General features: G+C 38.0%; 4 protein-coding genes across 5 annotated transcripts in view; 2 read left to right on the forward strand and 2 right to left on the reverse strand.

The window, feature by feature from the left end:
- Window positions 1-131, forward strand: part of LOC131775656 (COX assembly mitochondrial protein 2 homolog) — a 3,778-nt gene extending 3,647 nt beyond the window's left edge. The window contains exon 3 of the mRNA XM_066168504.1: window positions 1-131. This exon is cut by the window's left edge and continues 941 nt beyond it. The gene's annotated coding sequence lies outside the window, so the exon portion shown is untranslated.
- Window positions 1-14,915, forward strand: part of LOC131775644 (uncharacterized) — a 15,726-nt gene extending 811 nt beyond the window's left edge. Inside the window, exons 2-27 of one of the 2 annotated variants that reach the window (XM_066168501.1) lie at window positions 505-663; window positions 1,620-1,719; window positions 1,949-2,036; window positions 2,693-2,792; window positions 3,268-3,300; window positions 3,659-3,731; window positions 4,387-4,461; window positions 4,881-4,949; window positions 5,130-5,210; window positions 5,609-5,711; window positions 6,424-6,467; window positions 6,863-6,912; window positions 7,528-7,626; window positions 8,070-8,160; window positions 8,680-8,818; window positions 9,470-9,572; window positions 10,117-10,247; window positions 10,950-11,084; window positions 11,627-11,679; window positions 11,892-11,990; window positions 12,547-12,664; window positions 12,925-12,990; window positions 13,663-13,775; window positions 13,979-14,072; window positions 14,295-14,349; window positions 14,487-14,915. In XM_066168501.1, the coding sequence (XP_066024598.1) occupies window positions 561-663; window positions 1,620-1,719; window positions 1,949-2,036; window positions 2,693-2,792; window positions 3,268-3,300; window positions 3,659-3,731; window positions 4,387-4,461; window positions 4,881-4,949; window positions 5,130-5,210; window positions 5,609-5,711; window positions 6,424-6,467; window positions 6,863-6,912; window positions 7,528-7,626; window positions 8,070-8,160; window positions 8,680-8,818; window positions 9,470-9,572; window positions 10,117-10,247; window positions 10,950-11,084; window positions 11,627-11,679; window positions 11,892-11,990; window positions 12,547-12,664; window positions 12,925-12,990; window positions 13,663-13,775; window positions 13,979-14,072; window positions 14,295-14,349; window positions 14,487-14,548 (2,277 nt within the window). In that variant the 5' untranslated portion in view covers window positions 505-560 and the 3' untranslated portion in view covers window positions 14,549-14,915. The remainder of the gene's footprint in view (window positions 1-504; window positions 664-1,619; window positions 1,720-1,948; window positions 2,037-2,692; window positions 2,793-3,267; window positions 3,301-3,658; window positions 3,732-4,386; window positions 4,462-4,880; window positions 4,950-5,129; window positions 5,211-5,608; window positions 5,712-6,423; window positions 6,468-6,862; window positions 6,913-7,527; window positions 7,627-8,069; window positions 8,161-8,679; window positions 8,819-9,469; window positions 9,573-10,116; window positions 10,248-10,949; window positions 11,085-11,626; window positions 11,680-11,891; window positions 11,991-12,546; window positions 12,665-12,924; window positions 12,991-13,662; window positions 13,776-13,978; window positions 14,073-14,294; window positions 14,350-14,486) is intronic. The other variant, XM_066168502.1, reaches the window with a different exon arrangement.
- The window catches only part of LOC131775649 (uncharacterized), a 56,944-nt gene that overhangs the window by 16,467 nt on the left and 12,977 nt on the right, over window positions 1-27,500 (reverse strand). The gene's annotated exons all lie outside the window — the stretch shown is intronic.
- Window positions 15,368-22,559, reverse strand: LOC131792252 (uncharacterized). Its single transcript, XM_066168497.1, has 2 exons — window positions 22,397-22,559; window positions 15,368-19,812 (listed from the first exon to the last, which is right to left on the reverse strand). Exons 1-2 carry the CDS (start codon window positions 22,449-22,451, stop codon window positions 15,503-15,505), a joined length of 4,365 nt encoding a protein of 1,454 aa, XP_066024594.1. The 5' UTR covers window positions 22,452-22,559; the 3' UTR covers window positions 15,368-15,502.

The following is a 27,500-nucleotide window of genomic DNA, read 5'->3' on the forward strand; positions in this document are numbered from 1 at the left end:
TACTGCCAAGGTCCAAAGTTAACAGTGGTGTTAGGGAAGCATGTACTATACCACTATACCATCCCTCCCTGAGATTACTGTCAGAGTCCTGTCTATGGAGTCAAAGAATGCAAAGAAGTCTTTATTGTGTCTAGCCACTGTTGGTTCCTTGTTGCCCTTCTGAGGTCCAAAATTAGATCACAAGGAGTGTAGCTACAGTCCTAGACTGGACTACATGCAGTTCTTCCTCTTTGGTGAGGTCTTTCATGCGAGTTAAACGAAAGATGTCAGTAAGGCCTGCTTCTTGTTTACCTCAATCCCAGAGTTCTGTGCAACATGCTAACTTCAATCCTTTTCCCAATGATTTCGTTTGACTTGTGAGATGGACTTTACTAAAAAGGAGCCACTGCTCATAGTTTATTCCCAAACACATTGGTTGAGACATTTGCCGTTTTCGCAGTCCTTTTCAAAGTTTGTTCACATAACTACTGTGTTACAAACTGGTTATTTACAATATTGGTATAGGAAGAGAGGCAAAAAAACGAAATTAGTGGAGGTGCTCCTCTAACTTTTCGTTGAAGATGGCGATGGAGAAGCTAGCGGTGATTAAAGATACCCACAATAAAACGATCACAGCGCTATTGTACAATCCGATGAAACATGAGATTCTTGTGGGATTTGAAGGTAGTATGACAGGAAATACGATACTTGGTGAAATTTCAAATGCTTTTTTAGCGACCGATGAGCCTGGTGCCCCACAAGCTTCACTGAAGCCAGTTATGTCAATCTAAGCTGCTTTCTTTATAGACTTTAAATACGATATGACTTCAAATTGTGACCTTTTTTTAGACTTAATCTACCTTGGAGTTGTAATTATCCTTTTCAGCGCAGTTCATTGTTTTGTTTTCAAACCAATCTCTGGATAAACATGCTGTCCAAAATATATATGTAAGATTTTACGCCAATAACTAACGGCATAATTTCTTCTTGTCGGTGATATATGTATATATGTAAGATTTTACGCCAGTAATATAATTTAATTATATTTTAATTTATTATAATTAATCTACCGACTGGGTTAGTGGCGTAAAATCTTACAGTATATAGACTGTGTTAGTCGCATATTACGCCGTTATATATATTCCCCTGTCCAAATAAGCTACCACTACAGGCAGATAATGTTCCTGTGTGTTTTCATCATATCACAGCCTTAAAATTACTTTCCATACTTTTTTACATTTATAATAATAACCTATAATAATCCAAATATGATTTACATGGGCTGTAAAATGGGGGTAAACTGCAATTTAAACTTTCATGAGTTATTTTATCTCTAGTGTTACACCCATTTTGAAATCATGGGTGATCCTTGTGATCTGATTGGCTCTCATCAGTGCAATTTATTCACAAATTGCACCATTTTTTGCTTTAAATCACTCATTTTTCCTAGCCAGTGAGAATGAGCTTTCTTAATCATCTGTGTCAGTAGCCACTCCAGAAATGATTAACACCTGCTCTAACAGAGAGAGTTTTAAAGTCTCAAAATGTTTATATTGTTTGCAGAGTTAACAGATAAGAACTGGTGATTAGTTTATAACAAAATCACTTAGTTAATCAGTGTTTGTTTCATCTGTTTGTAGATGGAGTGATCAAAGTATGGGACTACTCCACTGGTGAGCCTGGGAAAATTATTCGCTCTGTTCGTGAACATGATGGCTGGGTTACAAGCTTTTTATTCTGGTCAGTACCAAGATCAACTTTTGCATGATCTCAATTGTTAAGAGGGTCATGCTACTTTTCAGTCAAAAAGTTCTTACAATTTGCTATATGCATTGCACTTATGTAGCACTTAACATAACAGAATAACCTCACGGAAAAACACTGTCAGAGTATGAACTCAACCAATCAAAATAGTGTAGCATGACAGTTATTATAATTCATAATATGCCATAATGTTTTCCTTCAACAGGGGAGATGCAAAACTTCTCTTTTCGGCAGCAAATGATGGCACTATTATAGCTTGGGGCTCTGGAGGTGCAGTACATGATAGGATTCCAGTAAGTTTGAATATATAATAAAGGTGTTTTTTTTTATCAACTAATTTGCATGTTATTTTATAAAGAAATAAATGTTACAATGAGATGTAAGTTGATAGTTTTTCAGTCAATTTTTCCACTGGTATTTCAACATTCTGTCTTTGGGAAATCAGTGGTAATGGGGCTGTACATAACTAGGTTATTTTCCTCAATGATAATCATGCAAGATTTTTCTTTATTGGTTGATTAGGAGAGTCTAGTTATTTACTCAAACAAAATGCTTAAGTTGATAATGTTCTTAATCAATGTTACCTATTTTCCTGACAGTATATGAAATATTTGAGGATAATTTATGTCTAATTATATTGCAAAGAGTCAAAGTGGTAAAAAATTAAAAGGTAGTTGTTCTGACTCCTTGTGGTGATCAATCAGTGAGTTCTCCCTTCAGTATGAATACATTGACAAGTAAACAGGTGATGAGAATTTGAAGATATCAAATGTGGATGTTATTTGATTTATTTAACTCCAATTTCTCAGAACTAACATCATAAGAGAGATTTGACAGACAGTAGAGAGAATTAGTATTTGATATCTCAGGAGTGAAAGTGAGCAGGTAAACAGAGAAAGAGAGCTGTTTGTTTATTTAATGAATTTTTTACCAATGATTATTCTTTTAGATTGGATCTCCAGTGTACTGCATGGCATGGAATGTAAGGAGAAACCAAATAGTTGCAGCTGTGGATTCAACAGTCCAAGTATTCAACATGAGAGATCCAGGTAATTTTATGAATAAGAAGAAAATGAATGATCATCTGGCCTGTTCAGCCCTGCTAGTGCTTTGATAGTCTGTAAGTCGTGACCCAAAACCAGATATTTTCCCTTTAAGCCCTCCCTCTCAGTTAATTGGTTCACCTCAATTGAACTCTTGGAAGGGATGTTTTAATTTTCCTTTTTAAAAAGTTATTAAGCTTTTTGAGATCCCCAGCCCCTTCCATCCCCCTCTCCTTCCATTCCTCCTCCATCTCCCATCCCCCACCACCCCCCTTCCATGACCCCTCCATCCCTCTCCATCTCCCCTTCATGTACCCATCTTCCTCAATCCCCTATCCCCCCCCTTCTGATACCTCCCAAACTATGACTATGACCCTCCTAAGGGCGGGTATGTGGGTATTTCCTTTGCTCGTTTTTTAATTAAGTATATTGATTGAAGCTTACTGCTAGCTATAATACTTTCATTCATTTTGGATTTCAGGCAGAGAAATTGGACATGTAATAGACACAAAGGGTAGGCTGGTACATTTATGATATTAGACAGTAATTTGGAGAAATCATGTTATTAAAAAGTACTATCTTTTTGTATTCTATTTACACTCATGATGCTTTCAACATTGCTGATCCTTAAAGCATTGCGTAGGATTTGTCACATATGATCCTGCTGACAGCCTTTTTCTCCCTCAAGTTCTCTGTACTTGTAGCCCAGAAGTAAAGCATGGAAGTGCAGAATGCTAAGGTCTGGGGCTTGATTCCTGATAAGGACTTAAATCTTTTTCTTTCTCTTTTGTTCATGGTGAGACAAGTAACATCTTTTTTAAGTTTAGTGTTCTTCATAATAGTTCAGCTACTAATTTGTATATCTTTTTCAGCCTATGTCTGTAAGGAACATTCAGATCTTGTGAAATGTGTAGTTTGTCACGAATCAAGAGTTTACAGTGGAGGGTATGTTTAGATTGAATGACATTTAACTAACATTACAGAAAGCCAAAACCTGTGTTGCTGGAGGTTTACCTAGAGAAAGAGAAATGTTAGACTTTTCAAAAACACAGGAAGATTTCGCAGAAGATATGTAAATTTTTATACATTTTAAAGGATGTAGTTTAAGATTGAAATTTTCATAACCTATAACTCCATTGTAAACTAAATTTAATTTTGACAAACAAACTACAGAACTATATTGACAGGTGGACTGTTGAAATGTGTAGTCACCTGAAAAATTACAACATATAATCCCAATAAGTTTCACCCTACTTTGATCTTTTTACCCTTTGACCTCCAAGAGTGATAAGCATCTTATTTCTCCTCACATTATCTCCCCTGAATCACACATTAGGGTTATGAGAATACAGAAGATGATCACCAACTGAAAAAGCTTTTGATTGTTAAACAAATTCTCCTTGTCAGTATCTGAGGAAATATATGCAGAACAGTATGGAGAATATCAATCAAGTGCAGCTAACTGATGTTAGGGTGTGAAGGGTTAAATGCTATTTTTCAATCTTCCAAACTGCATAATTCTGCAAAGTAGTCTTTGAGTATCAGAGTTGGCAGACAGTGTTGGCTCAGATTGTAGGTGTTTCATCAATGTATTTTACAGGTATGACCAGAAGTTAGTTGTTTACGATTCCACTTTTTCATACAAAGGAAACAAGAGTTTATCAGTTGTAACAAAGTAAGGTTTGAAAATCATTCAATTTTAAGCATTTAGACCATGATAAATAGTAGCTCCCTTCTTTCTGTACTTTAGATGCTAACAATTTCAGGTTTTCTCATTCTTACATACCTGTGACATTTCAACATGATATGACTCTGAAATAGGGTTCAAAGTTATTGGCCAAAAAATTTCATTAAATAAGGAAATGAACTTAGTTTACCACAATTTAGATTCTGGGTTTTTTTCCTGACTTGGTCAGGTCACTGAGCAATAAGTAAATGGATATTTAGCAACACTTTAAAGATGTTATTTATCACCAGTAATTTCTCATAGCTTATGACTGCAGGCTTAGATTCTGTGCATATATTAATTAAATGTTTGGCATATACACAAGCTTAGATTATTACAGTCATACTTTCTGCAAATTTGTTTTTCAGGGTTAACAAAGCACATGATGCAGGAATAATCTGCATGTGCCTGGCACGAGACTCAGACAACAATACATGGTAAGTTACAGACTTTGTATATATAAATGGGGAATCAATTTGGGTATCTTGTCAATTTTACTTTTTAATTTTGAATAAGAGTTGTGACCTATCTAATTTTGGTTGTGTTTGAACAAAGGCAGTTGTTGCCAATTATTGAATGTACAATGTATGAGCAACCTTTTTGTTGAATTTTTTCAGGGTGTTAAGTGGTGCTTTTGATAAAGTTGTTAAAGTTTGGTCTCAAGATGGACAAGTCATGCATAAATTTGATGGATTCAGGTACAAGATCTAAAACAAAATGAATTCTTCTTACTGATGACGGTACATTTTACTGTCGGCCTTTACTGAGAATTTCATTTCAATTGTGTATTAAAGAACAATATCCCCTATTTGATGAATTCTTTATTCTTAGAAACTGTCTTTTTAACAAATAACTAAAACTTAGGAGTGTCAGGATCACCTATTTTTCAAAGATCCTGATTTTGACAGAAACATTTAAGTGGTGTCAATTAATTTGACTTTGAACCAGATATGTACTTAAGCAAGTCTTTGTACATCTATTTTGCATTATTACCAGATACCCTCTGTCAGAAAAAAATAACTGTATCTAAACAGCGACTGACATAAAGTTTAATGTCTCTGATTTTTTGTTTACTGGACTGTTTTGCTGTTTACAGTACTGCAGTTACTGGAGTCTGTTATGTTAGACCAATCAAGACTATCTGGGTGGCAGCAGGCACTGCTGAAGCTGCTATGTATGATCCAAAATCAGGAGAAAATGTAAGTCAGTGATACAATTCTATTATTTGCTTTTGGACAGCTCAAAGTAACTACACATGATATTTTGAATGGTTTTGTGAAACAAGTAAAATTCAAGAGAAGGTTCAGAGTCACCTTAAATCTTCAAAATTAAAGGTGGCACTTTTGTTAAAGAATGAATTGTCATATACCATATGTGATTTTCAGATAAAAAATGGGGTCACCTGGTTCACTCTAGTGAATTACATTAGGTTGAAATTAAGGGTGTTTTAAGAGACTATAGTGTTGCTATGGTCACCTATTATGTCAAAAAGTGATTAATACTTGTTTGCTAAAGATTGGGCTTGTCTTTACAACTTGATCAAGAAGACAAAGGATGTTAGAATTGTGACAGTATTTACAGTTTGTTACTAAAGAATTGATGTTATAACTTGATGAAAGCAAGAATGGCTATGAGCCACCTTAATTGAATATTTCTCATAAAGACAGGAAAGGTCATCCCCAGAGAGCAGTCTGCCCTCTCCCTCCACTTCCTCCTATCCCTTCACTTTGTCCCACCCTCCCCTCCCTCTTCTTCCTCCCCTCCCTCCCTCTTCTTCCTCCCCTCCCTCCCCTCTCTTTGTAAAATTACTCATTAACACCTTGTTAATATGCTATTACACAACCTTTTTATTTTATCAAGCTGAAGTGAAATGAAAATGTTTGAGGTGAACAAGATTCACATCTCTTGCAGGTGACAGATTTCATAGGAACGTTTCAAGATGAGGAAAGTAATGGGTAGGAGAGATTAACACTTTGATCCCTAAGAGTGACTAGCATCTAAATTCTCCTTACAATATCGCCCCTGAAAAAAACATTAAGGTCATGAGAATAAAGGATATGATCACCAAATAAGGAAGCTCTTGATTATTCAAGAAATTCTCCTTGTCAGCACCTTAGGAAATGTATAGAGAACAGTATGGAGAATTTGTCTGCTGATATTAGAGTGTAAAAGGCTAATGCAAAGTTAAGAGGTTCAATTACATGTCACTGTCATGAGAACTCAAATTTCAGATAAAAATGTATATAATTTATACAATTAAGAACAATTTATTTGTATTGGTGAAAGTGTTCTGGTCGTTATTTTGTGGGGTGTTTACTCATCTTGAATTTGTTTCATCTTTTTTTTCTAGTTTTCCTTTGGTATTGTTTCACTATATCTCTGACTTAGGACATGTAATAGGTAGGTGCTCTGCACAGTTCCTGTCATATCTTTTAACTCACTCAGACTCTAGAAGATTGTCAGAAATTGTGAGCTACTGAACTCTAGTGAAAAATGAGCTGTGAGAATCACTTTCGTTTAGATTTTCTTTGTTTCCATTTGGGTTTCTGAGCTCTTAATCTCTGATAATTATTCATGACTGGTGGCAAATTGTCAAGAGTAACCCAATAGAAATGATGTGTTTACTGTGGAAGGAGCTAGGGTGTGGAAAGGATTTTCTTGAGGAAGGGGGTAGGTCTTGAAGTGACAGCTCACTGGCAGTAAGGGGAATGCCAGGTTGTTTTCTTGTTATAAGTTATCATTTTTTTCTTGACAAGGGGATGTCAAATGCACCACGAGGCCCCCTCTCATCAGCTATGCTTTAGAAGCAAACTGGAGGGGAGAGGGGCTTGTTTTTTTTAATTCCTGCGTGACAACTTTGTTCCAACAACCTAAAAAGCACGGCAAGGGGAGGACTTGTACCTAGGATCACAGGGCCCCCAGACTACAAATATGTAGTGTCTTAACCATTTGGCCATGGTGTCTCTGTGAGTTGTGGTGCATATGATTTATGATTAAACACTTGAAATCTTTCAGGAACAAACAGCAGACGACATCTGATTGTGTGGAAGTACAATTCATCTGGATGTTTAACAACACTAAAGAACAAGTGTGCAATGGAGTCTCTTACTTACAGTACGTAATTTCGCGTTCCATATTGATATTTTCTGTGGATAACAACTGAACTAATATTTGTCAAAAGATGAAACCAGTAACCTTGCTCAAGAAGGAGTAATTTGCAGCTCAGTGGGAGAGCATCATAACGCGGAATCTGATAGTTTTAGGTTCGATTCCTCCTAGGGGGCTCAGTAAATTTCTTCGTCCCGTGCTGATGTCGAGGCGAAAAAAAACATCCTTCTATAGATGTCAACAACTTTCGACAACGTACAAACTTACAGACGAAATTAACCCTTTACACCCAAAAATCAGTTAGCACATTTTCCAAACTGTTCTATGGTGCTGACAAGAAAACTTGTTCCCTCATACCTTACACATGATATGCTATGTAACATTTAAAGTTTGCTTATTCTTAGCCATGCTAGGTCACTTATATCATTATTTTTCGACATTTTTTCCAGCTCGGAAAGTTCCTCTTTTGATATTCAGTGGAGGTAGTAATGGTCACGTGTCCAAGTGGGAACGACTTCAGTCAAACAATTTCATGTACAGGTAAATAAAGATCATCCTCACTCTCCCCTCCCTGAATGTTATACTCGAAATTTAAAAACATCTTAAATAAATGAATGAATAATGAGTAGAAAATGAAGTGAAATTAATGAATTCATGAAGAAATGGATTTATAGATAGATTTACAAAAAGGGAGATATTTAACGAAATTTTTGTTCATCGGTTTATTTTTTTCTTTGTCAGACTCGAGTAAGAGCCACATGTTTAAAATGTGATTTATTCTATTAAAAGTAATATTTTTTGTGACTTTTCAATATTTCTGGGATGCTTGACAAACATTAGAGGCCATCGCGCTATCACTGGACATCATTCGAGCTCTTCTATGATTTTCCTTTCACATGGTTGTGTTGCGTATTTATTCATAACAGAAATCTGCATGATGTACTCGAAAACTCTTCGGTCGATCTTAAGGAAACCTCGGAAGTCTTCGTGTAATCTCCGGAAATGGTCTTGACGTCATAAGATGTGTAATATCCATGTTCTGTGTGTTTTCGTCTACAGCAAAGAGATATTCTTACAGAGTGAAGCCAAGTCTCGCTTAGCAGCTCAGATCGCGGCCAAGTTCGATTGGCGCAGTCCAAACAGGAGTGCCAGTGGTGAAAACAGGCCGAGACCTTCCTTCCTAAATACTATAAACCAGGTATATATCCTACAAGTAACTTTAAAATGAGGTTTAAAGTCAAGCTTGCTGGTAAGACCAATCCTGGTGTAGGTTATCCCATTGTCAGAAGCATGAAGCGACTAAGACTATAGGTGCTCTTATTGAACGCCAGTCCATCGTGAGTTTTTCGGTTTCATTTGTACTCCTGGGCGGAGAGAAGTGTGGTGAGAATTAATTGTCTTGCCTCAGAAACACAACACAATGACCCTATCTGACCCTATCTTGCGTTTGTTATAAGTAGTTTTATGACAGTATTTTGATTATAAGTGAATAAAGAAAATTAATCTCTCCAGATACCCGCCACAAAAAAACTTTACAGTAATTTACCGAACTGAACAACAGTCACTTACAAATTCCTTGGTACTCGTATTGTTTTCAGTCATTACATAGATGCTTTAGTTAACCATACGAGAGCAAATATTGAAAGGTAAAAAGATTTCCCGCCCAAAATGCACGTACGCGCGTACACATGCGTCATTATGGCGTGAAAATCGCCAGGTGGCTTGGTTGGTTCTAAGATTGTGCGATTTTATGTACAAGAAACTTGTACGCAATTTTCACCAAGAAAGAGCTCTCACAAGACTCTCTATCTTGACAATTTTGTGTCTTAAATTCCTTTTAATGTTTCAGATGTCGTCTGCTTCTGAACACACCAGCAACATTTCCCTGTTGAGATCCGTTTTTGTGGAGAACCTTGATTTATTAGTAGTGGCATCAGAAGACAATAATATTTGTAAGTAAATGCAAGGGTGAGGATTGGATGTTTTTAGCGGAGGAGGGTTGGGGTCACACCGTTTAACACCCAGGGTACCCACCACGGGTAAAATTACATGAAATTGAAAACATTAGATAGTCTTGACCTGACCTAAAAGTATTATAATTTTATTGTGTGCGAATGTTTTTCAGTAGGGTTGTTTTCGTTGCTTTGGCATTTTTCTGCATAGATAAAAGTCCGTTCGGCTGATTCGTGCGTTTTACGGTTCACTGACGCTAACCGAACACTGAAAAGTCCTCCTATGAAAGTGACCTTCCTAATGAAAAAAAAAATCACCCTCTATCTTATAAACAAGTAGAGTTATGCTTCCTCGTAAAATTAGGGATTGGTATCTTTTTTAGCATCAGAATTTGTAAAATTTTCTGTAACTTTTGATGACAGGCGTGATATTAATTGTTTGATTTTTGTCGGCCCCATGCGATTAACTGTGCAAATTTTCTTCCTGAAGGTTTGAGATTACAATGACAGTGGGTGGTTAAAGCTGTGTCTTTTGTTTGAACAGATGTGTGGGGCTTTGACGAGGACGCTGTCAAGGTTCTGGAAAACATGAGACCTGCAGACGAAAATCTTATTTACAAATACGCAATTCTGCTCGGTGAAAAGGCCTTCAAGCCTGTGAAAAAAGATGTAGAGGTACGTGTAAGCCTTTCACATCCTTACTTCAGGATGCATATTCTCCATACTGTTTTGTTTGCATCACCTAAGGTGCTGATAAGGAGAATTTCTTTGACAATCAAGAGCTTTTTCAGTTGATGATCATTTCCTTCATTATCAGGACCTTTTGTGTAATTCAGGGGTTTTATTGTTAGAAGAAATTAGATGCTGGTCAGCGACAGGAGTTAAAAGGTTAAGAGATGCACATCTTCCATTCGTAAATTGTATCATGGGCAGCTCTATTTTTTCATTGCGCATTATTCAGCCACACGACATACTTATAAAAAAAAGTTAGATCTTAGTTTTGTAAGCATTTACAGTTTGTCTTCTCACAGTAACTAAATGACATATTCCTTATTTACCACCCATATCTACGTCACCTAGAATCTTAACATTACTTGTTGTATCCTTTGGCGAACTGAACAAATAAATTAATAAGTAGATAAGTGGTAACAATATTTAAAACTTCTCACATATTAAGCAGAACTTTTGATATTAGTATTCTTGACCCGCAAATTGGCTTTCCTTCCCTTCTGATCATTTCTTCTTGCTGTGTTCACATAATAGGCGTTGGATCTGTCAGATATTCTGCTTTGCTTGTTTGTGTTTGGATAACTTTTTGAGAGCCTGTTTCCAAATAATTACTTACTCTGTCTAACTATGTGTCATGTTTATTAACAGGGCTCTAAGGAGCACGATTCAGTAACCAATAGGGTGGCAGGATTCATTTGTAAACACGTGTTCACAGAACATTCCAGCTGTGTAACCGGGCTGGCTGTTGTGGGGAGAGAGGCTGGGTACAACACAACATACTTGGTGAGATTCATTTTGTTGTAACTGTTGAGTAAGGTTAAGGCTTTAAGCAATCCTCAAGATTATTTTCCGATCTATTCAAGATAGCATTCTTGAACGACAGTTTTGTTACACAGCGGGGCGCCTTTGAGAGAGAGAATATTCTTGAGCAGCGGAACCATGTTCGAGGCGTTTAGTTAGTAAATATAAAAGTGAGCTCGATGGGCATAATGTTAACAGCTGAGCGATAAAAGGCGCGAGGTTTTCGGTCAGATGGAAAAAAAATGTTTGGGATGAGTCGTGTAACGACCAATCATTGAGGTGTAACAGATTCTGGTCTACTGAAACAAACTTTTGTCAAAAAGTTTCACAGGCGTATATTATGCGACTCAATCTAAACCTCCTTACATTTTCACCTTGCCGCTTCTATTGCACCGTTTTACTCTCGCGCTTCGCTTTATCAACTGAACGCCCGAAACAGGCTAGAGTACTGATGAAGTAGGAACTTATGCACTTGAGCACCGTAACAGTTCAGTTTATTTTTTAATCTTTTCTTCGTCTTTCAGCTTAGTGCTGGCTGGGATCGACGGATCTTGTTGTGGGACCTGGAAGCATCATGGTAAGACTCGTGAAATATGTTCACATCATTCAATATTCCCTTATGTTTAGAACTTCTAACCCTAAAATTATTCCAAAATAACTCACTTAATGCTTATACCTAACTTATACCTACTTGTCAAGATTAACAAGCTATTTGCTGTCGTCCTAGCATTTTTCTTTGAAAGTTATCAACATGATGTAAAACGAAATTTTACGTTGCATTTTGTATAGTTTTCACGACACATTCCGCAACACTGATCCCAGCGCCCTTGAGAGCGATGAGCTGGCCTCCGATGGTATCATTATGGACCTAACGTACAGCGCTGAAAGGTATGACTTGGTATTCAACGCTCGATTCAGTAAACGGCAAACTTTCATTTGAAGAGAGGAGTCAGTCTTATCCTTCAGTACCTCAAGGTACCTCGGTGACTCTCGGGGATCGGATGATTTAGTGTTATCGATTGAGTTTATAATGTAAATTGGTCACCGGGGATTGGGGCGAGGAACCGGCTGACATTTTACGCTGGAAAGGAAAGAAGGAGAAATGTTGGGTTTTGACTGTTGCACTGGACCCCAATTGATAGGCCTAAGTTCCAGGCCAAAAGAGTGTCAAAATATTGTAATTTTAGATTAGGACTACATATTGTCAGCTGTCAGCGGAACACGGCAAGGGTAAGGTATAATGAGTAATTGCAAAAAATTGTACCCCCCCTAGAGGAGGAAAGAGGACTAACGGGGAGGCAAAGAGGCGCTTTCGAACCGCCTCTATAAGTGTTAGGGACATCTTAGAAGAACTCTTTTTTGATGAAACACTTGGGCAGTTTTGGACAACAGCCTTTTTGCGCATATCAAGTTCTTTGTATCCATGTTATTCTGCCCTCTGTAGAAATGAGTTCGCTTATGCTTCGTCTGACAAGTTGGTGTACATTAGACAGTTCTCTGACCGCGGTGCAGAAATGACTTTGTCAGCGGTGTTACAGGGCCACGAGGCTGAAGTTACACAGGTGAGAACGCTTCAATCAAGACTCGTTGCCAGGTTCCTCTCGGTCTTGGCGTTTATTCCAATGGTGTATTCAGGGTACGGGTTTAGTTTTTATGAACATGCATCGCGTAATGATTTCCAACACGTATCATTTGCTTCTTAACTATATTTAATCTTTTTGCAGAAAAAAAATTTATGTAGTATAGTTATTCGAGTCATCAAGCTGCTAAGCGTTTACGACGACATTATTTGTGTGATCAAGAATTTTTTACTTGTCGAAAGGTTCGCTGGAATGCTGTGTTGAGCAAATGGATCACGGGCTCAGAAGATGGAACTATTCGTATCTGGGTAAGGTCATCGTGTACTGTGTGACTGACATCTTGAAACTGTATATTTTGAAGCAGGTGCAATGGAGCACCAGTAAGTGTGAAAGGAATAACCTCTTACTGACCGGGTGTGAGAGCCATACTGGGTAATATTGGCCTGAGGCAGTCGTAGCAGTTTGGACCGAGTGCAGCGAGGTCCGTGACAAACGACTGAGGGCTAATATTCCCCAGTACGGCTTGTGCAAGCGAGGTATGGAAGTGGTTTGATGTATGGCACTCGCAAAAAAAAACTTGTTTGATTTGAAATTGCCGGCTTTTTGGAGCAAAAATACACGGCTTATGACCGTTTCCGTGGACAAGGTCCGTATGGCAAAATCCCGACCAGCTAAGAACCAATCAGAACGCCGAGATTTACCTCAGGACTACCTTGCCACATAATAAACCAGGGCTATGACTGATCTTGAAAACTCGCCCCACTCTCTCTTAATCAACAAGGCGCGAAATTAAATCAATGGCGACTCGGCAACTGCTTGTGAGGGCTTTTAAATGTTTTTACTCTGAGTTCTCATTGGCTGCTTGTGATATTTTCCTTTGTGCTGATTGGCTATTGCGATTACTCTGGTTGTGAGATTATCATAGTTCATCGAAAACCGCTCTGATTTATTTGTACTTTTGATGTTGTTGCTGATCGCAGAGAGGAGATGGAATGGGGTGCGATGTGGTGCTCACTGCTCAAGGAGCTGTTTCAGCTCTTTGTATTGATCAAGTGAACGGCTGTATTGTGGCTGGAGTCCAAGAAATCATCAGGTAAAGATTTCGTGACATGTATGACAAAGATATCTTGTCAGAGTGGCCGTTCGTTGTCACGCAAACAAGGAATGGAAACATATTGGATGTCTTTTTGTAGTGTCGGAACTGTGTCACGCAAACAGGCCATGAGAGTGTGTGACGAATGTTGCAGCAAAATTACAGGGGCAAATGCCACCCAATTTTTTTTGTTTCATTTCCAGGGTTTATGATCCAGACACACGCAAGATTGTGCAGAAGAATCTTGGACACAGCGATTCTGTGCGATGTATTATTCATATTCCTGAGAGGAGTCAGGTATTAGTTTTTTTTTTTACGGTTGTAGTTATTAGCTCGCTAGGAACTGTATGGTATGATTTTGAGAATAGGGTACAAACTTCTGGCGTGGAAATGAGGTTAAGAATTCTTTGCCTCAATTTCATGGTATTCAGGCCCTAGACCCCTCGCATGTCAAATTTTGAATGTTCTTGGGTATGCTTTCAATTTTTATTGAACCGTTACCTTACGTTATTCTTTCAGTATATTTCCGCTTCTTGGGACAAAACTGTAAGGATATGGAACGCATACAAGAAAAGTGAGTTTCTTGGTTTATGCCAATTGATTTCGTTTGTTACCACATGAAGGCCAATGTACCTTGGAACCTTGCAATTGCGTTAAAAAAAAAGGGGAAAAAAAGCGTCGCGTGACATTTTACTTTATGGTAACTTTCAGCTCGCAAAAAGCCTGCGAAAGAGATGACAGACTTTCCTGACTCAAGCAGTGGTAGTTTTTAGTGTTATCTGAACGTGGTGAAGAACTATCCGGGTAAGCCTCCTTTGAGTTCACGTCAACTGGACAGTCCAATATCTTTTAAATAAATTGTTTCTTACATTAACTATGTGCGTCCGGACTCATCGTGTCAGCTTTGTCTTTGAACGCTGGATATAGTGTCACGCTGTTTAAGTGTCACGCAATACTTTTTTGATCTGACGATGTAATGTATCGCGAAGACTTGTGTCAGGCAAATGTTTAAAATATCTCTTCCTTTGTATACGTAACGCCGTAAGAGTGGAATGAGAGAAAAGGTGTATAAAATTTTCATATATTTCCATGTATAAAATTAAGAAAAACTTTAATGATATATACATATATTTTATTGTAAGATTAATTTGAATGCGGTATTTATGGCTTAAAATTTCTCCATATGTGGAAGAATAAAGGCATTGGAAATTCAGTATGTTGTGTCCCTCGTGGAAAATTAGTGATGCCTACAGGATAAAAGTCAATTTTCTGAACTTCAATACTCTTTGCAGCAGACTTGTGCGTCACTCAAGGCAGTGAAAAAACAATGTGTTGTCTTTATTGACGTGAAATGACACAGTCTTGGGTTTTAGTTATGTCACAGTCCATTGCACCGTTATACTGCAGTGTAAAAATTTAGGTTATATTTATGAAAACCCTTCATACAATAAAAACACTGTCTTCCGGTTGTTGGTTCCCCTCTGCCCCGTGACACCAGCAAGACAAAAAATTAGCTGTTACAACCCCTAACAAACTATTACGTTGAACGGATTCTGTATTTCTTTTCTCAAGAAAAACCCTCATTAAATCAATACAAATCAGTTTTGACGTCTAAGTGCCTCGACTGGACATAGTTGTGAACAGATAGGTGTCTTTGCTTTTTTCACTGACTTGACTTCGCTTTTTTTTTTTTTTTTTTTAATTAATTTTATTGGCATTCTACTGAGTTACAAAAGTAATAAACGAGAAGTTACACGTACAAAAAAAAAAAAAAAAAAAAATTGCCAAAAGGGAGTAACGAACGGGACGTGAGTACCCATGCAAGGAAACTCCCTACAAGGAGTAAAAAGAAAGGAGAAATACCGTTGATTGATACCGCTGACGTCACTTCTTGCCGATGCAAGGCCCACGTTTAGTACTCCTATAACGACCAATGTTGCCAAGGAGACGGTTTCGGTGATGTTGGCACAACGCTGGGCGAAGGGCTTCCGGTATATGTGAAACACCAAGTAAATGAGGCAAAGGATCGTCAGTGTCACAGGACGCATAAGCGCATATTCCGACAGGAAGCAACCAAACGCAATTATTAAGAATCGTCGACCAATGAGAACGCCCTCCCAATAGATCCTTCCGTCTGATTGGTCGTCTTGTGGCTTTGTAAATGGACCGCATAGAACCTCAAGAAGTGACGCATAGATACTTGTGGAAGAATTGGTGTCATGTCCTTCGTCGTGAACTGAGCTGGCAGTTGGAGAGATTTCTTCTCCCTCAGGAAGTGACGCTCTGATACTTGTGGAAGAATTTAAGTCATGTTCTTCGTCGTGAACTGAGCCGGCAGTTGGAGGGATTTCTTCTTCCTCAGGAAGTGACTCTCTGATAATTGTGGAAGAATTTGTGTCATGTTCTTCGTCGTGAACTGAGCCGGCAGTTAGAGGGATTTCTTGATAGTCCGCTCTATTGGTTATTTTTTTCTTTACGCAGTCATACAAAACAAAGAGAAAATAAAGTAAAGGTAGGATGATGGCCAGCAGAAATTTCTTCCATGAAATCTTGGCCCGATAGAGTTGCACCGAACCAAAATACAACATGAATATAAACGGAATCAAGTACAGGCCAGTGACGACAAAAGCAACTATCTGCCACCATTGGCGCCAGCAAACGTACTGGGCATCGTAATACCAGCGGAACACTTCTTGAATGCTTACGCAGTGGAGTAATCGCGCTATTGTACCAGCCAGTGCTGAGTAACCTAGCAACATTATTTCCAGGACAGCTCCAAGGTAAGGACCACCTGGCGGTGGTCTGCGCTTGCGTAATTTCTTTAGACCGCTGTGCAGAAGGTAAATAACTCCAATCCAGATGAAAATGGTCATCACTGTCACCAAGTGGAACACTGTTTTTATAGGTGGTGTGAAAATCGGCCAAGGACAGATCTTCCAGTTAGTATTGGCATAGAGTTTTAGGTTGAAAAGATTAGTAACGGGCAAGACAATCTCATTTCTCAATAGATTTTTTACCCCATATGAGGACTCGGTCAAAACTCCAGCCACTTGATAAAAGTAAAAGATAATTTTTAAAAAGCCATAGTTTGGAGAAACACTTTCTTGGTCACTTTCCTCTTCGCCTCTCGGAATTAACCGTGTTAATTGTTTTCCCATCCACTCAAACACTGGGGGAATTTTAACGAGATACATGGCAAACAATAACGTGAGTGCGAAAAAAACAACCAAATACCAACCATGGGTACAGTCTTTCGCTCGAACACACTCTGTTGTAAACAAACCTTCGGTGAAATTCTGTTTACATTGTCCGCAAAGAATACCTGTCCTGTTGTCTTGGCAACCGGAATGCAGATAGCTATTGTTGTCATAGGAGCATTTGTTATCGACAGATGGCAAACAGCAGTAACCTTCTGGACAAAGCTGAAAGGTAACGGTGTCGTTGTCTGTAGGATAACCCCAAAAGTTGGGCTGAGCAGCGAGAGAAGATGAACAGTTACCGCCAACTGGACAACGATAACAATTCACTAGTTCCTTGACACTGTAGCCACTCTGTTTGCCTCTACGGATACTGTAAGTTCCCACAGCACAACGCTCGGTACTGATCCAAACCAATTCTTTGGTCACTCCTTCGTGATGAGTATATGTTTGTAGTCTCCGCATATTAAGCTTGGTGTTGATTGGTGACGCAATTTGCACAGAGTCGTCCAAGATACCCTCTCCCGCTCCTTCAACAACAACGATAGCTTTGCCTTCTGCACTAAAAGGATCCAAAATAAAGGAGCTGTTACGAATTTGGACGCTTTCAGATTGTGTTACTGCCAAAAATCCACTGAATGCCACTAAATCTTTTGACTTTCCGCCCACATCATAAAGCACTTGAGATTCTGCCGACTGATAAAAGGTGGTATTCCAGAATGTCAACTTCCCTGGAAAAATGCGTATGTGCGAACTAACCACGCCTCCAAAGTTATCGGTAAAATTACAGTTTTGAATTTCAGTGGCGTAAACGTCAAGTAGTTCAAGGATGCATTTATCACCTCCAGAATTATTGCGAAATTCACTGTTGTTGATGATCGTCCGAAATTTAGTATTGGATATGGCGAGTGGCGACGAAACAATACGTATTACTCCTGAAGGGCCTAGATTGTTTAGGAATGTGCTCTGTTCCAAGTGAAACGAGCAATTACTATTCAAGGCCGCTAAATGAATACAGCTCCATCCATAACCCGTATTGCAGTTATTGTTCACAAATGAAACATTTTTTAAGTGGTACACCGGTTGGAATGCTGGCTCATCAATGCGGATCAACATTAAAAAGTGGATATTTTCACTTATCAAAGTGTTCTCCATAACAAAACTCACATTGCCACCCAAATTTCGCTCATGGGATGTGAAGGCCACTTGAAACCCACCGCCGGAATTTTTTTGTATTTTAGATGAGCGTAACACGACGTAGCCATTGCCAGGATTAATCAAAATGTCAGACGTGACACTGGTAATGAGAGAATTGTTTACGTCACCACTATTGTTAATAAATGTCAGGTTTTGTAAAGTTACTCGTGGCTGGGATGAATCAGGAAAGAACAGTGCAAGGGTGCTGGTTAACTCCGTGGCCCAATTACGGAGAAATTCACAGTTCAGGATTTCCACGTCCGAATACAGACGGACTACTTCAGCGTGAATGGCTCCGCTAGTCTTTCCTTCCGCTCGGTTATCTGTGAAAGTGTCATTGACTATTGCTAAGTTACCCATGTGTAACACGTACAGAGCTACTGCGCCACCTCCACAATCAAGTTCCCCACAAGAATCCATCAACAGTTTATTACCACTGAAGTCTGAGTCATGAATACATATCGAGTCAGAATAATTGAGTAGTTTGGAGAAACTTCCCACAGCTACAGCTCCACCTGAAAACCTTCCTTCGTTTCGCACAAACTGACAGTTCTTTATGTCCACTAAGAGCGACCGCAATATGTTGACAAATGCGCATGCTCCGCCACTTCCGCCTTTGTTCGAATTGAACTTTGAACCGTGCAGGGAAACCAAGGCGTCCTGTGTGAATCCATCGACTAAAACTGCTCCTCCATTGCTTTCATCGTAGTTCCACTCAGGTTTTATTCTGGAATCAGGTATTCCATTCCCAGAAAAAATCGATCTTTCGATTTTCAGGTCAATTGAGTCGCCATTGTGGATTTTGACTGCTCTGCCTGTATTTTCTAGAAATTGTGTCGACTTAAAATCAGTGTAACCGTTTGAAAAGCCATGAACGTCCAAGATATTTACTTCAACCACATTGTTTTCAAAAAGTACTCTCTCCATAACGAGGACTAAGTCAGTTCCGTTTATGCCAGCAAAAACTCGAAAGCATGCTTGACCTGAACAGTAATTGTGTGACACTCTTAGATCAGTAAAATTAGCTTTGATACTGCTCTGATTTGCTTGTAAGTTTTGAATAGACATGTTAAGTATGGCGTCTCCTTCACTGCGTATCTTATTGCTGACGAATGTAGAATTTAAAACGTTCAAATCAACGGAAGAATTTCCATAAATTGTAACACCACTGGCACTGTTGTTCTGAAAGGTGCATCCATTCAGTTGAACATTTCTCATCAGAGAGTATTCATAATATTTCAAGGTGAGTGTAGGAACAGAGCTGTTTTTGAAGCTGCAGGCGACCACGTTTAAAGAACATTCAAAGAGATGAATTGAAGTGTTAACGAAGGTGATTTCTTCTAAAATGACCCCTTGAGAAGCCATGCCGCAAAAAAACCGAAATCCATTCGTCCTACAAGAAATAAATGCTCGACTCTTGTAGCTGCGCAGAACTAAACCAGCTAGATCCAATCCTTTCTCGTTTTGGCACGGATAAGGGTCACGTGACGTTCCTGTACCGTCTATATTGATTATATCGCCATCATACGCATGCACAGTAACTTGCTGAAGAGTTTTACATGGCGATGAGGCATTGAGCCCGCAGTTATTTTCAAAGGTCCCATCGTATCTTGAGACAAACCACTGCTTGGCATGGATAGTTTCTAATAAATAAGAACAATATGAATAAATAGAGATTATAGTTTAAACTGTTTTTCAAGGATGTCCAGTCCAGAGAAAAGACGTAACTATACACGATGCCTTTTTCTTGTGTTTGATATCGCCAATCAACTGCAGACACGACACTCGCCCTTTGCGCCACTCTGTCAGGTTGACGAGTCAGGTTGACGAGTCAGGTTGACGAATGAATGACAGAGTGTTCACCAAAAATGAATTCAACTTTTCTTGTCAATAATGAAGAAATGTAAAATGGTTTCCGTGTTTACATAGCCTGATGTAAACACGCGGGAGGTTGGGAGAACACGAGATAAGAGTGGGAAACCCCGACGCGAAGCGGAGTGGTTTCCAGCTTATCGAGTGTTCTCCCAACCTCCCAAGTGTTTACATCAGGCTATGTAAACGCGGAAACCATTTTACATTTCTTTTATAAAATAACTAATGAAAGAGGAACGAAAACCGTGTTTACATACGCTCATGTAAAATGGTTTTATGGCCAATGAGAGCGCGCGTACTATTTGAATTATTTTATAAAGGCCTATATTGCTTATATAACAAGATTATGATTATTTTAACAAGAAGAGCGCTAACTAAGGCGGAAAGTAAAAAAGAAAATAGCAACTTTCCGATTACCGTCATGTTGTTTAACGCGACTGTCTTTGACATGAAAATTAACAAACCCACGCCACGCAACGTCACGCAATTTGTTACAGATTAGCTGTCAAACGATTGGTGCAGGAGAAGACCACACCCTCTATTTATCACTTGCCATGATTACCAAAATTATGTGGCTATTCTGACCGTTTGAGAAATCACGAGACTGCTTTGTGACACACGACAAGTTTCATTAGGAAAGTCCCTCCACTTCCTGTCTTCGTTAAAGCTGACGCAATCAACAATGAATGTCAACTTTGTCAAAAAACTTACCCTCCCTGTCGTTAAAAATGTTAGATCAACTCTCCACAAAAAGCTATGCTTCTACAATTTTCACTCAACTTCAAAAATTTGACCTTTGCTGAATGCAAACATACTCGTGGAAATTGCTAATATAAGTTGTTTTTTTCCCGTATAATCATCTTTCCCCCGGTTACAAAAGGAAACTACCACAGCTGAATATTTTAATTCTAAGAGACCTTGTTTCCCTTAAATTAAAAACAACTCAATCTATTTGCACAACAATCAAGTTGAGAGGCGCAAACTACAACCTTGCCATTTGTTTTCATAACAGAGGAAGTTTGCGAAGTAGTCGAGGAGCAGTGTCTATTTACGTCAACAACAGGGATCTGCCAAGGCATGTACAGTTTAAAAAAAAAAACATCAGTGGAAACAAGGCCCCCTACGAGTCTTTCTGCTCTTGGTATAGACAGTTTAGCCAAACTTTATCGATGCTGTTAGACAGGGTATTTTTATTCACCCAACTTCAAAAATTTGACCTTTGCTGAATGCAAACATACTCGTGCAAATTGCTAATATGAGTTGTTTTTTTCCTGTATAATCATCTTTCCCCCGATTACAAAAGGAAACTACCACAGCTGAATATTTTAATTCTAAGAGACCTTGTTTCCCTTGAATTAAAAACAGCTCAATCTATTCGCACAAGAATCAAGTTGAGAGGCGCAAACTACAACCTTGCAATTTGTTTTCATAACAGAGGAAGTTTGCTAAGTAGTCGAGGAGCAGTGTCTATTTAAGTCAACAACAGGGATCTGCCAAGGCATGTACAGTTTAAAAAAAAAACATCAGTGGAAACAAAGCCTCCTACGAGTCTTTCTGCTCTTGGTATAGACAGTTTAGCCAAACTTTATCGATGCTGTTAGACAGGGTATTTTTATTATTATTATTATTGAATTATTGAATCTTTATTAAGTCATAAGATAAATAATCACATATCCTATGTTACAACATTAAAAGAAGGCATATATATAAATTACAGAGAAAATCAAGATAAAAATTATAAGACTAGATTATGTTTAAAAATTAAGCGATTAACAAACGTGTTTTTGAACCTATCAGTGTTTATTTTAGGATGGTGACTTGTCTCTTTCCTCAGATTGTACTTGTACTTGTACAATCTATTCACCCAACTTCAAAAATTTGACCTTTGCTGAATGCAAACATACTCGTGGAAATTGCTAATATGAATTGTTTTTTCCCTGTACAATCATCTTTCCCCCCGATTACAAAAGGAAACTACCACAGCTGAATATTTTAATTCTAAGAGACCTTGTTTCCCTTAAATTAAAAACAACTCAATCTATTTGCACAAGAATCAAGTTGAGAGGCGCAAACTACAACCTTGCAATTTGTTTTCATAACAGAGGAAGTTTGCTAAGTAGTCGAGGAGCAGTGTCTATTTAAGTCAACAACAGGGATCTGCCAAGGCATGTGCAGTTAAAAAAAAAACATCAGTGCAAACAAGGCCTCCTACGAGTCTTTCTGCTCTTGGTATAGACAGTTTAGCAAACTTTATCGATGCTGTTGGACAGGGTATTTTTGCATGAATAAGAGGCTATGTTTAAAGGCGAAATATGGAGTAGATATGATTGCAAAGCATAAAGAGACTTCACATACCTCCCGAACATATTCCACTCCAAAAGAAAATCCAAAAAAACGTTGTTAGCTCCATTATGTGAGCCGGCGAGACATCAAGAGAACACCAATTAACTGTTTTCGACGGCTGCTTTTCAAAAACAAGATTCACGCGATTATGTTTTCGAGATTTTGATTCCTTATTGGAACTGATGTCACGAGACATATATGGTGAATAAATTATTGATCAGTTCTTAAGAGTAGCATTTTAGTCGTGGATACGCGAAGCGTATAAACGACTATTGTTAGGGGGACAGAATATGCAAATTTGACACTTACTCAGCTGTAAATAAGCCGATATGGCAACGGCTGACCAAAAATGTTCCACTCCAAAGGAAAATCCACAAAAACCATGTTAGCTCCATTATGTGAGCCGTCAAGACATCAAGAGAACACCGATCAATTGCTCTTAACGGCTGCTTTTTAAAAACAAGATTCACGCGATATTTCGAGATTTTTATTCCTCATTGGAATGTCACGAGACATACGGGGTAAATAAATTATTGATCAGAACTTAAGGGAAGCATTCTTAGTCGTGGATACGTGAAACATAGAGTGAAGCGCCAGAACTGCCTTATGGTACTTTTTTCTATTATATATGGCATGTATTTCGGCTTAACTGCAGAATACCCTGCCACTCGAAGTAAATTCCACGTAGCCAGCAGCTACGCAGTATCCAGGAAATAATTAATTCAAATAAGAATTACATTAATTCAATGGACAAATTATAAATGGCGCAGCAATGCTATGTACTAGTACTGCGTACTGCGTAGCCAGCCCTTTTCAGTAACGGGCTCGGTGTGGCGGGGTATTCTGCAGTGACTCCTGTATTTCATCGGGTTCTAACACCCTTATATTCGGTGCTTTTTTCATTATCATATTTGGTACAAACACCATTATATTCGATGCTTTCTTCTTTATAATCGGTGCTTTTGTCAAATTCTCACAAAATGGTATGTATATAACGGCGTAATATGTGACTAACACAGTCTATATACTGTAAGATTTTACGCTACTAACTCAGTCGGTAGATTAATTATAATAAATTAATATACAATTAAATTATATTACTGGCGTAAAATTTACATTATATGTGTATGATTTTACGCCAGTAACTAACGGCGTAATTTCTTCCATTCGGCATATTATATACTGTAAGATTTTACGCCGTTAGTTAACGGCTTAAAATCTTACATATATACACCGACGCAGATAGTGGCGTAAAATCGTACAGTCTATAAACTGTGTTAGTCACCTATTACACCGTTATCTAACTACCGCGCAGTCGATTGCGGCTGCTTTGCAGAAACTTCGAAGAAAACAGTATTGGAACCTCCATTAGCGGTGGAAATGTAGCAACATCAAGCGAAAGACTTTCAGCTGATGCAATCTGCTAAGAGCGAGCGTGGCTATTTAATCCTAGATCCTACTAATCCTACTGAAACTAATGATGCTCTAGCAAATCAAAGTAATGAATGGAAAGAATTCCTCAGTGACTCACACTCAAGCACTGGTAATGCTGAAATACATTCAACTGATCCTGTACATGAAATTACTATTTCTGAAGCAACTCAAAGACATGATAATAACACCGAACAATTAGTGACTGACTGAAAAGACAATGGTAATGATGATGGTGTGAAGTTGAAGAAAGAACTTCAGGTGTCACAGATGCTCTGTTACAAGAACCAGATATAACTGAAAATTTCGAAAAGATAATGACTTTTGCATCAGAAGAAGGAAACAAACCTTTAGGTATATTTATGCACAAAGATTCTGAATTCCTATCATTTCCAACTATGTTTACGTGTAAAAATGAAAAAAAAAATTTGCAAAGAGGAATTTAATTATCTTCAAAACTCATTCAAACGTAATGTATGCACAACTTACTCACAGGTTCCTTTGGTTATTATTATTTATCATCAAACCAGGTCAAGCATATCGAGAGATGACAACGTATGGAGATCATATTACCTTCTCCCAGCCCACCCCAATCCATTTGATCTGCTAATTGACCGCTAATGTCTTACTACCGCTGGCATTTTAAAAATCCTCCACTCCCTCATTTGCAGTCGATTTTTTCATAGTAACCTGTTTATACGCTGTTGACGAAGACTGATCATTCTCTGTTATCCCTGAAAACCATGTGATCCTGACTCAAAGCCTCCTCCACTCCACCCCCCTCCCCCTCATTATCCTGGTTCCTGCTCACATGACCTGACATTTCGTTTTTCCTTACATAACGCATGGTCTTTGAATGCCTGGTGGCTAAGCTCATTTCCAAAGGTCAGCATTAAATCCCATCCACCAAAACCACCTTGGTCGAGAGGGACTGAGATGGAATGATGGAAAAAAATTATGAAGCTACGACAACATGCCGACTTATCCCGATGACCCAAGTGTATTATTTGTTTGGGAAATTGCGTCAAAACTTTTTACTAAAGAAATGGTAAGTATAAATTTATTGTTCGATTGTAGTATTATAAAACATTTTACGCAATTTTATGCAGATATTTCACGTATTTAAAAGGTGCTTAGATGTTACGTAGTTTTGGTGGATGTCATTAGGGAACATCCACCAAAACTTTGACCAAAACCATCAACAATATATTTTTTAAATCTTATCTATAGCCATTGTTAGATGTTCAGGGAGACAAAATATTTATACCACTAATTAGCAGTTAGTGCTCTGGCTAATTATTTTTTATGGTGCACAATTGCTGACCGACCAAACGTTCATAATGATTATCATAACTCTTAACACATAGAATAAAGTGGTTTTGGTGGATGTTTCTCTCCATCCACCAAAACCACCACAGAAATTTCTGCTACTTCCTTACAGAAGACTGATGTGACCTGCTATTTGGAGTACATAACCACAATCTATTTCTTTGTATGTAGAGATATTTTGGAAAGTTCTTGAGTCAGCACCTTTTATTATTGAAACCATAATCATAACATGGTGCATAATATAGAATACAAAAGGTTCTGGTGTGGTAATCATGTAATCTTGAAACAGGAGAGTTTTTAACTGACTTAAACTGATTTAAACAAACATTTGCAACAAAATTCCAAGTCCAGAAATTTCTTCCACTATTTCCGCCAAAATCATAACCTTTAAGTACAACAAATCAGCACATTAGTAATTGTTATCAGGGGTCTGAAAATCCTTTAAATCTTTCACATTTATTTCAAGTAACCTTTAATTTCACATGGATGAATAAGTATACACTCAACATGCAGAATGTCTTACAGTTTACAAACTATTTCCCTTTTTATGGATAGACAGTGAAAGGCCTTTGCCACATTGGTGAATCAAACCATTGTATACCATGCATTTTGTGATAATTGTTTGTTTTTGCTCACAATACCCAGAAAAATGGAGGGGATAAATTTAAATAGCAAATTCTATGGTTAAAATTAAATAACATTGGAAGATCAAATTAACTTTGTACTGTTTAAAATTCAGTTTTGGTTTCTTGCTTATTCCAGCCTCTTGATATTCAAAAGCATTCCTTGTCATTTTTCTGTTCTTCTGTGTACATAACTTGAAAAATAAACACAGAGAAAGGAAACCACAAAGGATTAAACTTGAAGCTAAAGCAAAGTTTAAGTTGAGCCATAGCTGATCCAAATACTGAGCACTTTGTATTGTAACCCATTTAGCAGTAAAGTTTATCTATATGTCTGCCAGCTTGTCACAAGTCTTACCCCTCTCCTTCAAAAGTCTCTATAAATAAATTTTTCTTTGTGGTCCCTAATTGATGATTAGTATATTACAGCTCCTCAATTTTCCTCTCTCAAGTCAAGGTTACTCTAAATTTAATAAAGTAATGGACTTGATAAAACTCAAACTATAACTCAGCTGGCTGCTACTTGCAACCTTAATTTCTAGATATCAGTACACAATAATCAATATGTTATAAATAAGAACCCTAATGCTTAATTTTGCAGTGATCACCTTCCTCCTTTTCATTTGCAGACCAGACTGGAACCTCTATAGGTGTGTTTGCTTGTTTTGAGTGGGGATGGAAGAAAAGGAGTCATGCTGCACATCTGATTTATTAAATCGCATTTGTTCTGTTTATACATGAGTAGAACTACCTTGTTCTCTGAAAAAAATAAAATTTCTCACATTTTTATCTGTGCTTCGCAGTCAAACTTCCTTGTGTCTTGGACAAGAAATCTTATTTTCTTGAAAACAAAATCTTTGTTTCCAGCCTTCTGTAATAGGTAAATATAACAGTGTAAGATGAGTGACAGTGTATTTCTCAAGTTATTTTTTGGAATGTGACAAAACGGAAGTGTCATAGCGTGATAAGGAGCAAACATATGATTGCTTGATAGAATGCAAAAAATGCAGAATTGCATATATTTTCTCCTTTGTCAGCAGCATATGTTAATGAAAAGTTCTTACAATTAACTTCTAAACCATCTTCAATTTAGCCAAGATTGAACTGTTATCACGTTTGTCATAAAAGTATTCTGAGATCAATGTCATATGACCCATTCATGTATTTGACCTTTCAAATTAGCAAGCCATAGTTGACAGAAACACAAAGGTTGAGGATAAAAAGAAATTATTATATACAGTACTTCTTCTGTATCTTTTCGTTTCCTTTTCTCTCCAGCTGTTCAATCTATGCCGTGCTGGCAATTGAACACTTTCCTTCCCAAAATTAGGAAAGGCACACCAGTAAAAAACGAATTTTTGCTCCTTAAATATCTCATGCATCTTCCCCCAGTATTTTGTGACTTCTGTCCGAGGAAGGTGTAAGCATTAAATTAACCCGAAAGATTCCACGATTGTGGTACCATCCAAGCCATGCCAGAGGACTTGAACTAGACAAACTAGTGAGAATGCACAATAGCGATAGCAAAGCTTTGTAATGCTAAAGAGCTATATCAAATATATATAAATATATGTTCCCGAAACCTTTGACAGCTTTAAAGAAAGAAAACTTCGTCGTTAATCCTGTTTCAAATTCCGCAATAAGTTTAAGCGCCTCATCAACAGAATTTACGTATCCTAAATTATCTGCATGTCTACCATCAATGGTTCGCGACTTAAAATTCTCGCTATGCT

This window comes from Pocillopora verrucosa, chromosome 6, assembly GCF_036669915.1.
Source record: "Pocillopora verrucosa isolate sample1 chromosome 6, ASM3666991v2, whole genome shotgun sequence".
Classification (NCBI taxonomy): Eukaryota; Metazoa; Cnidaria; class Anthozoa; order Scleractinia; family Pocilloporidae; genus Pocillopora; species Pocillopora verrucosa.

Coding starts and splice junctions, on each gene's coding strand:
- LOC131792252 (XM_066168497.1), bottom strand. CDS start 22,451: ATGGAGCTAACAACGTTTTTTTGGATTTTCTTTTGGAGTGGAATATGT. Junction 19,813..22,396: donor GAGTGGAATATGTTCGGGAG/GTATGTGAAGTC, acceptor CTTATTTATTAG/AAACTATCCATGCCAAGCAG.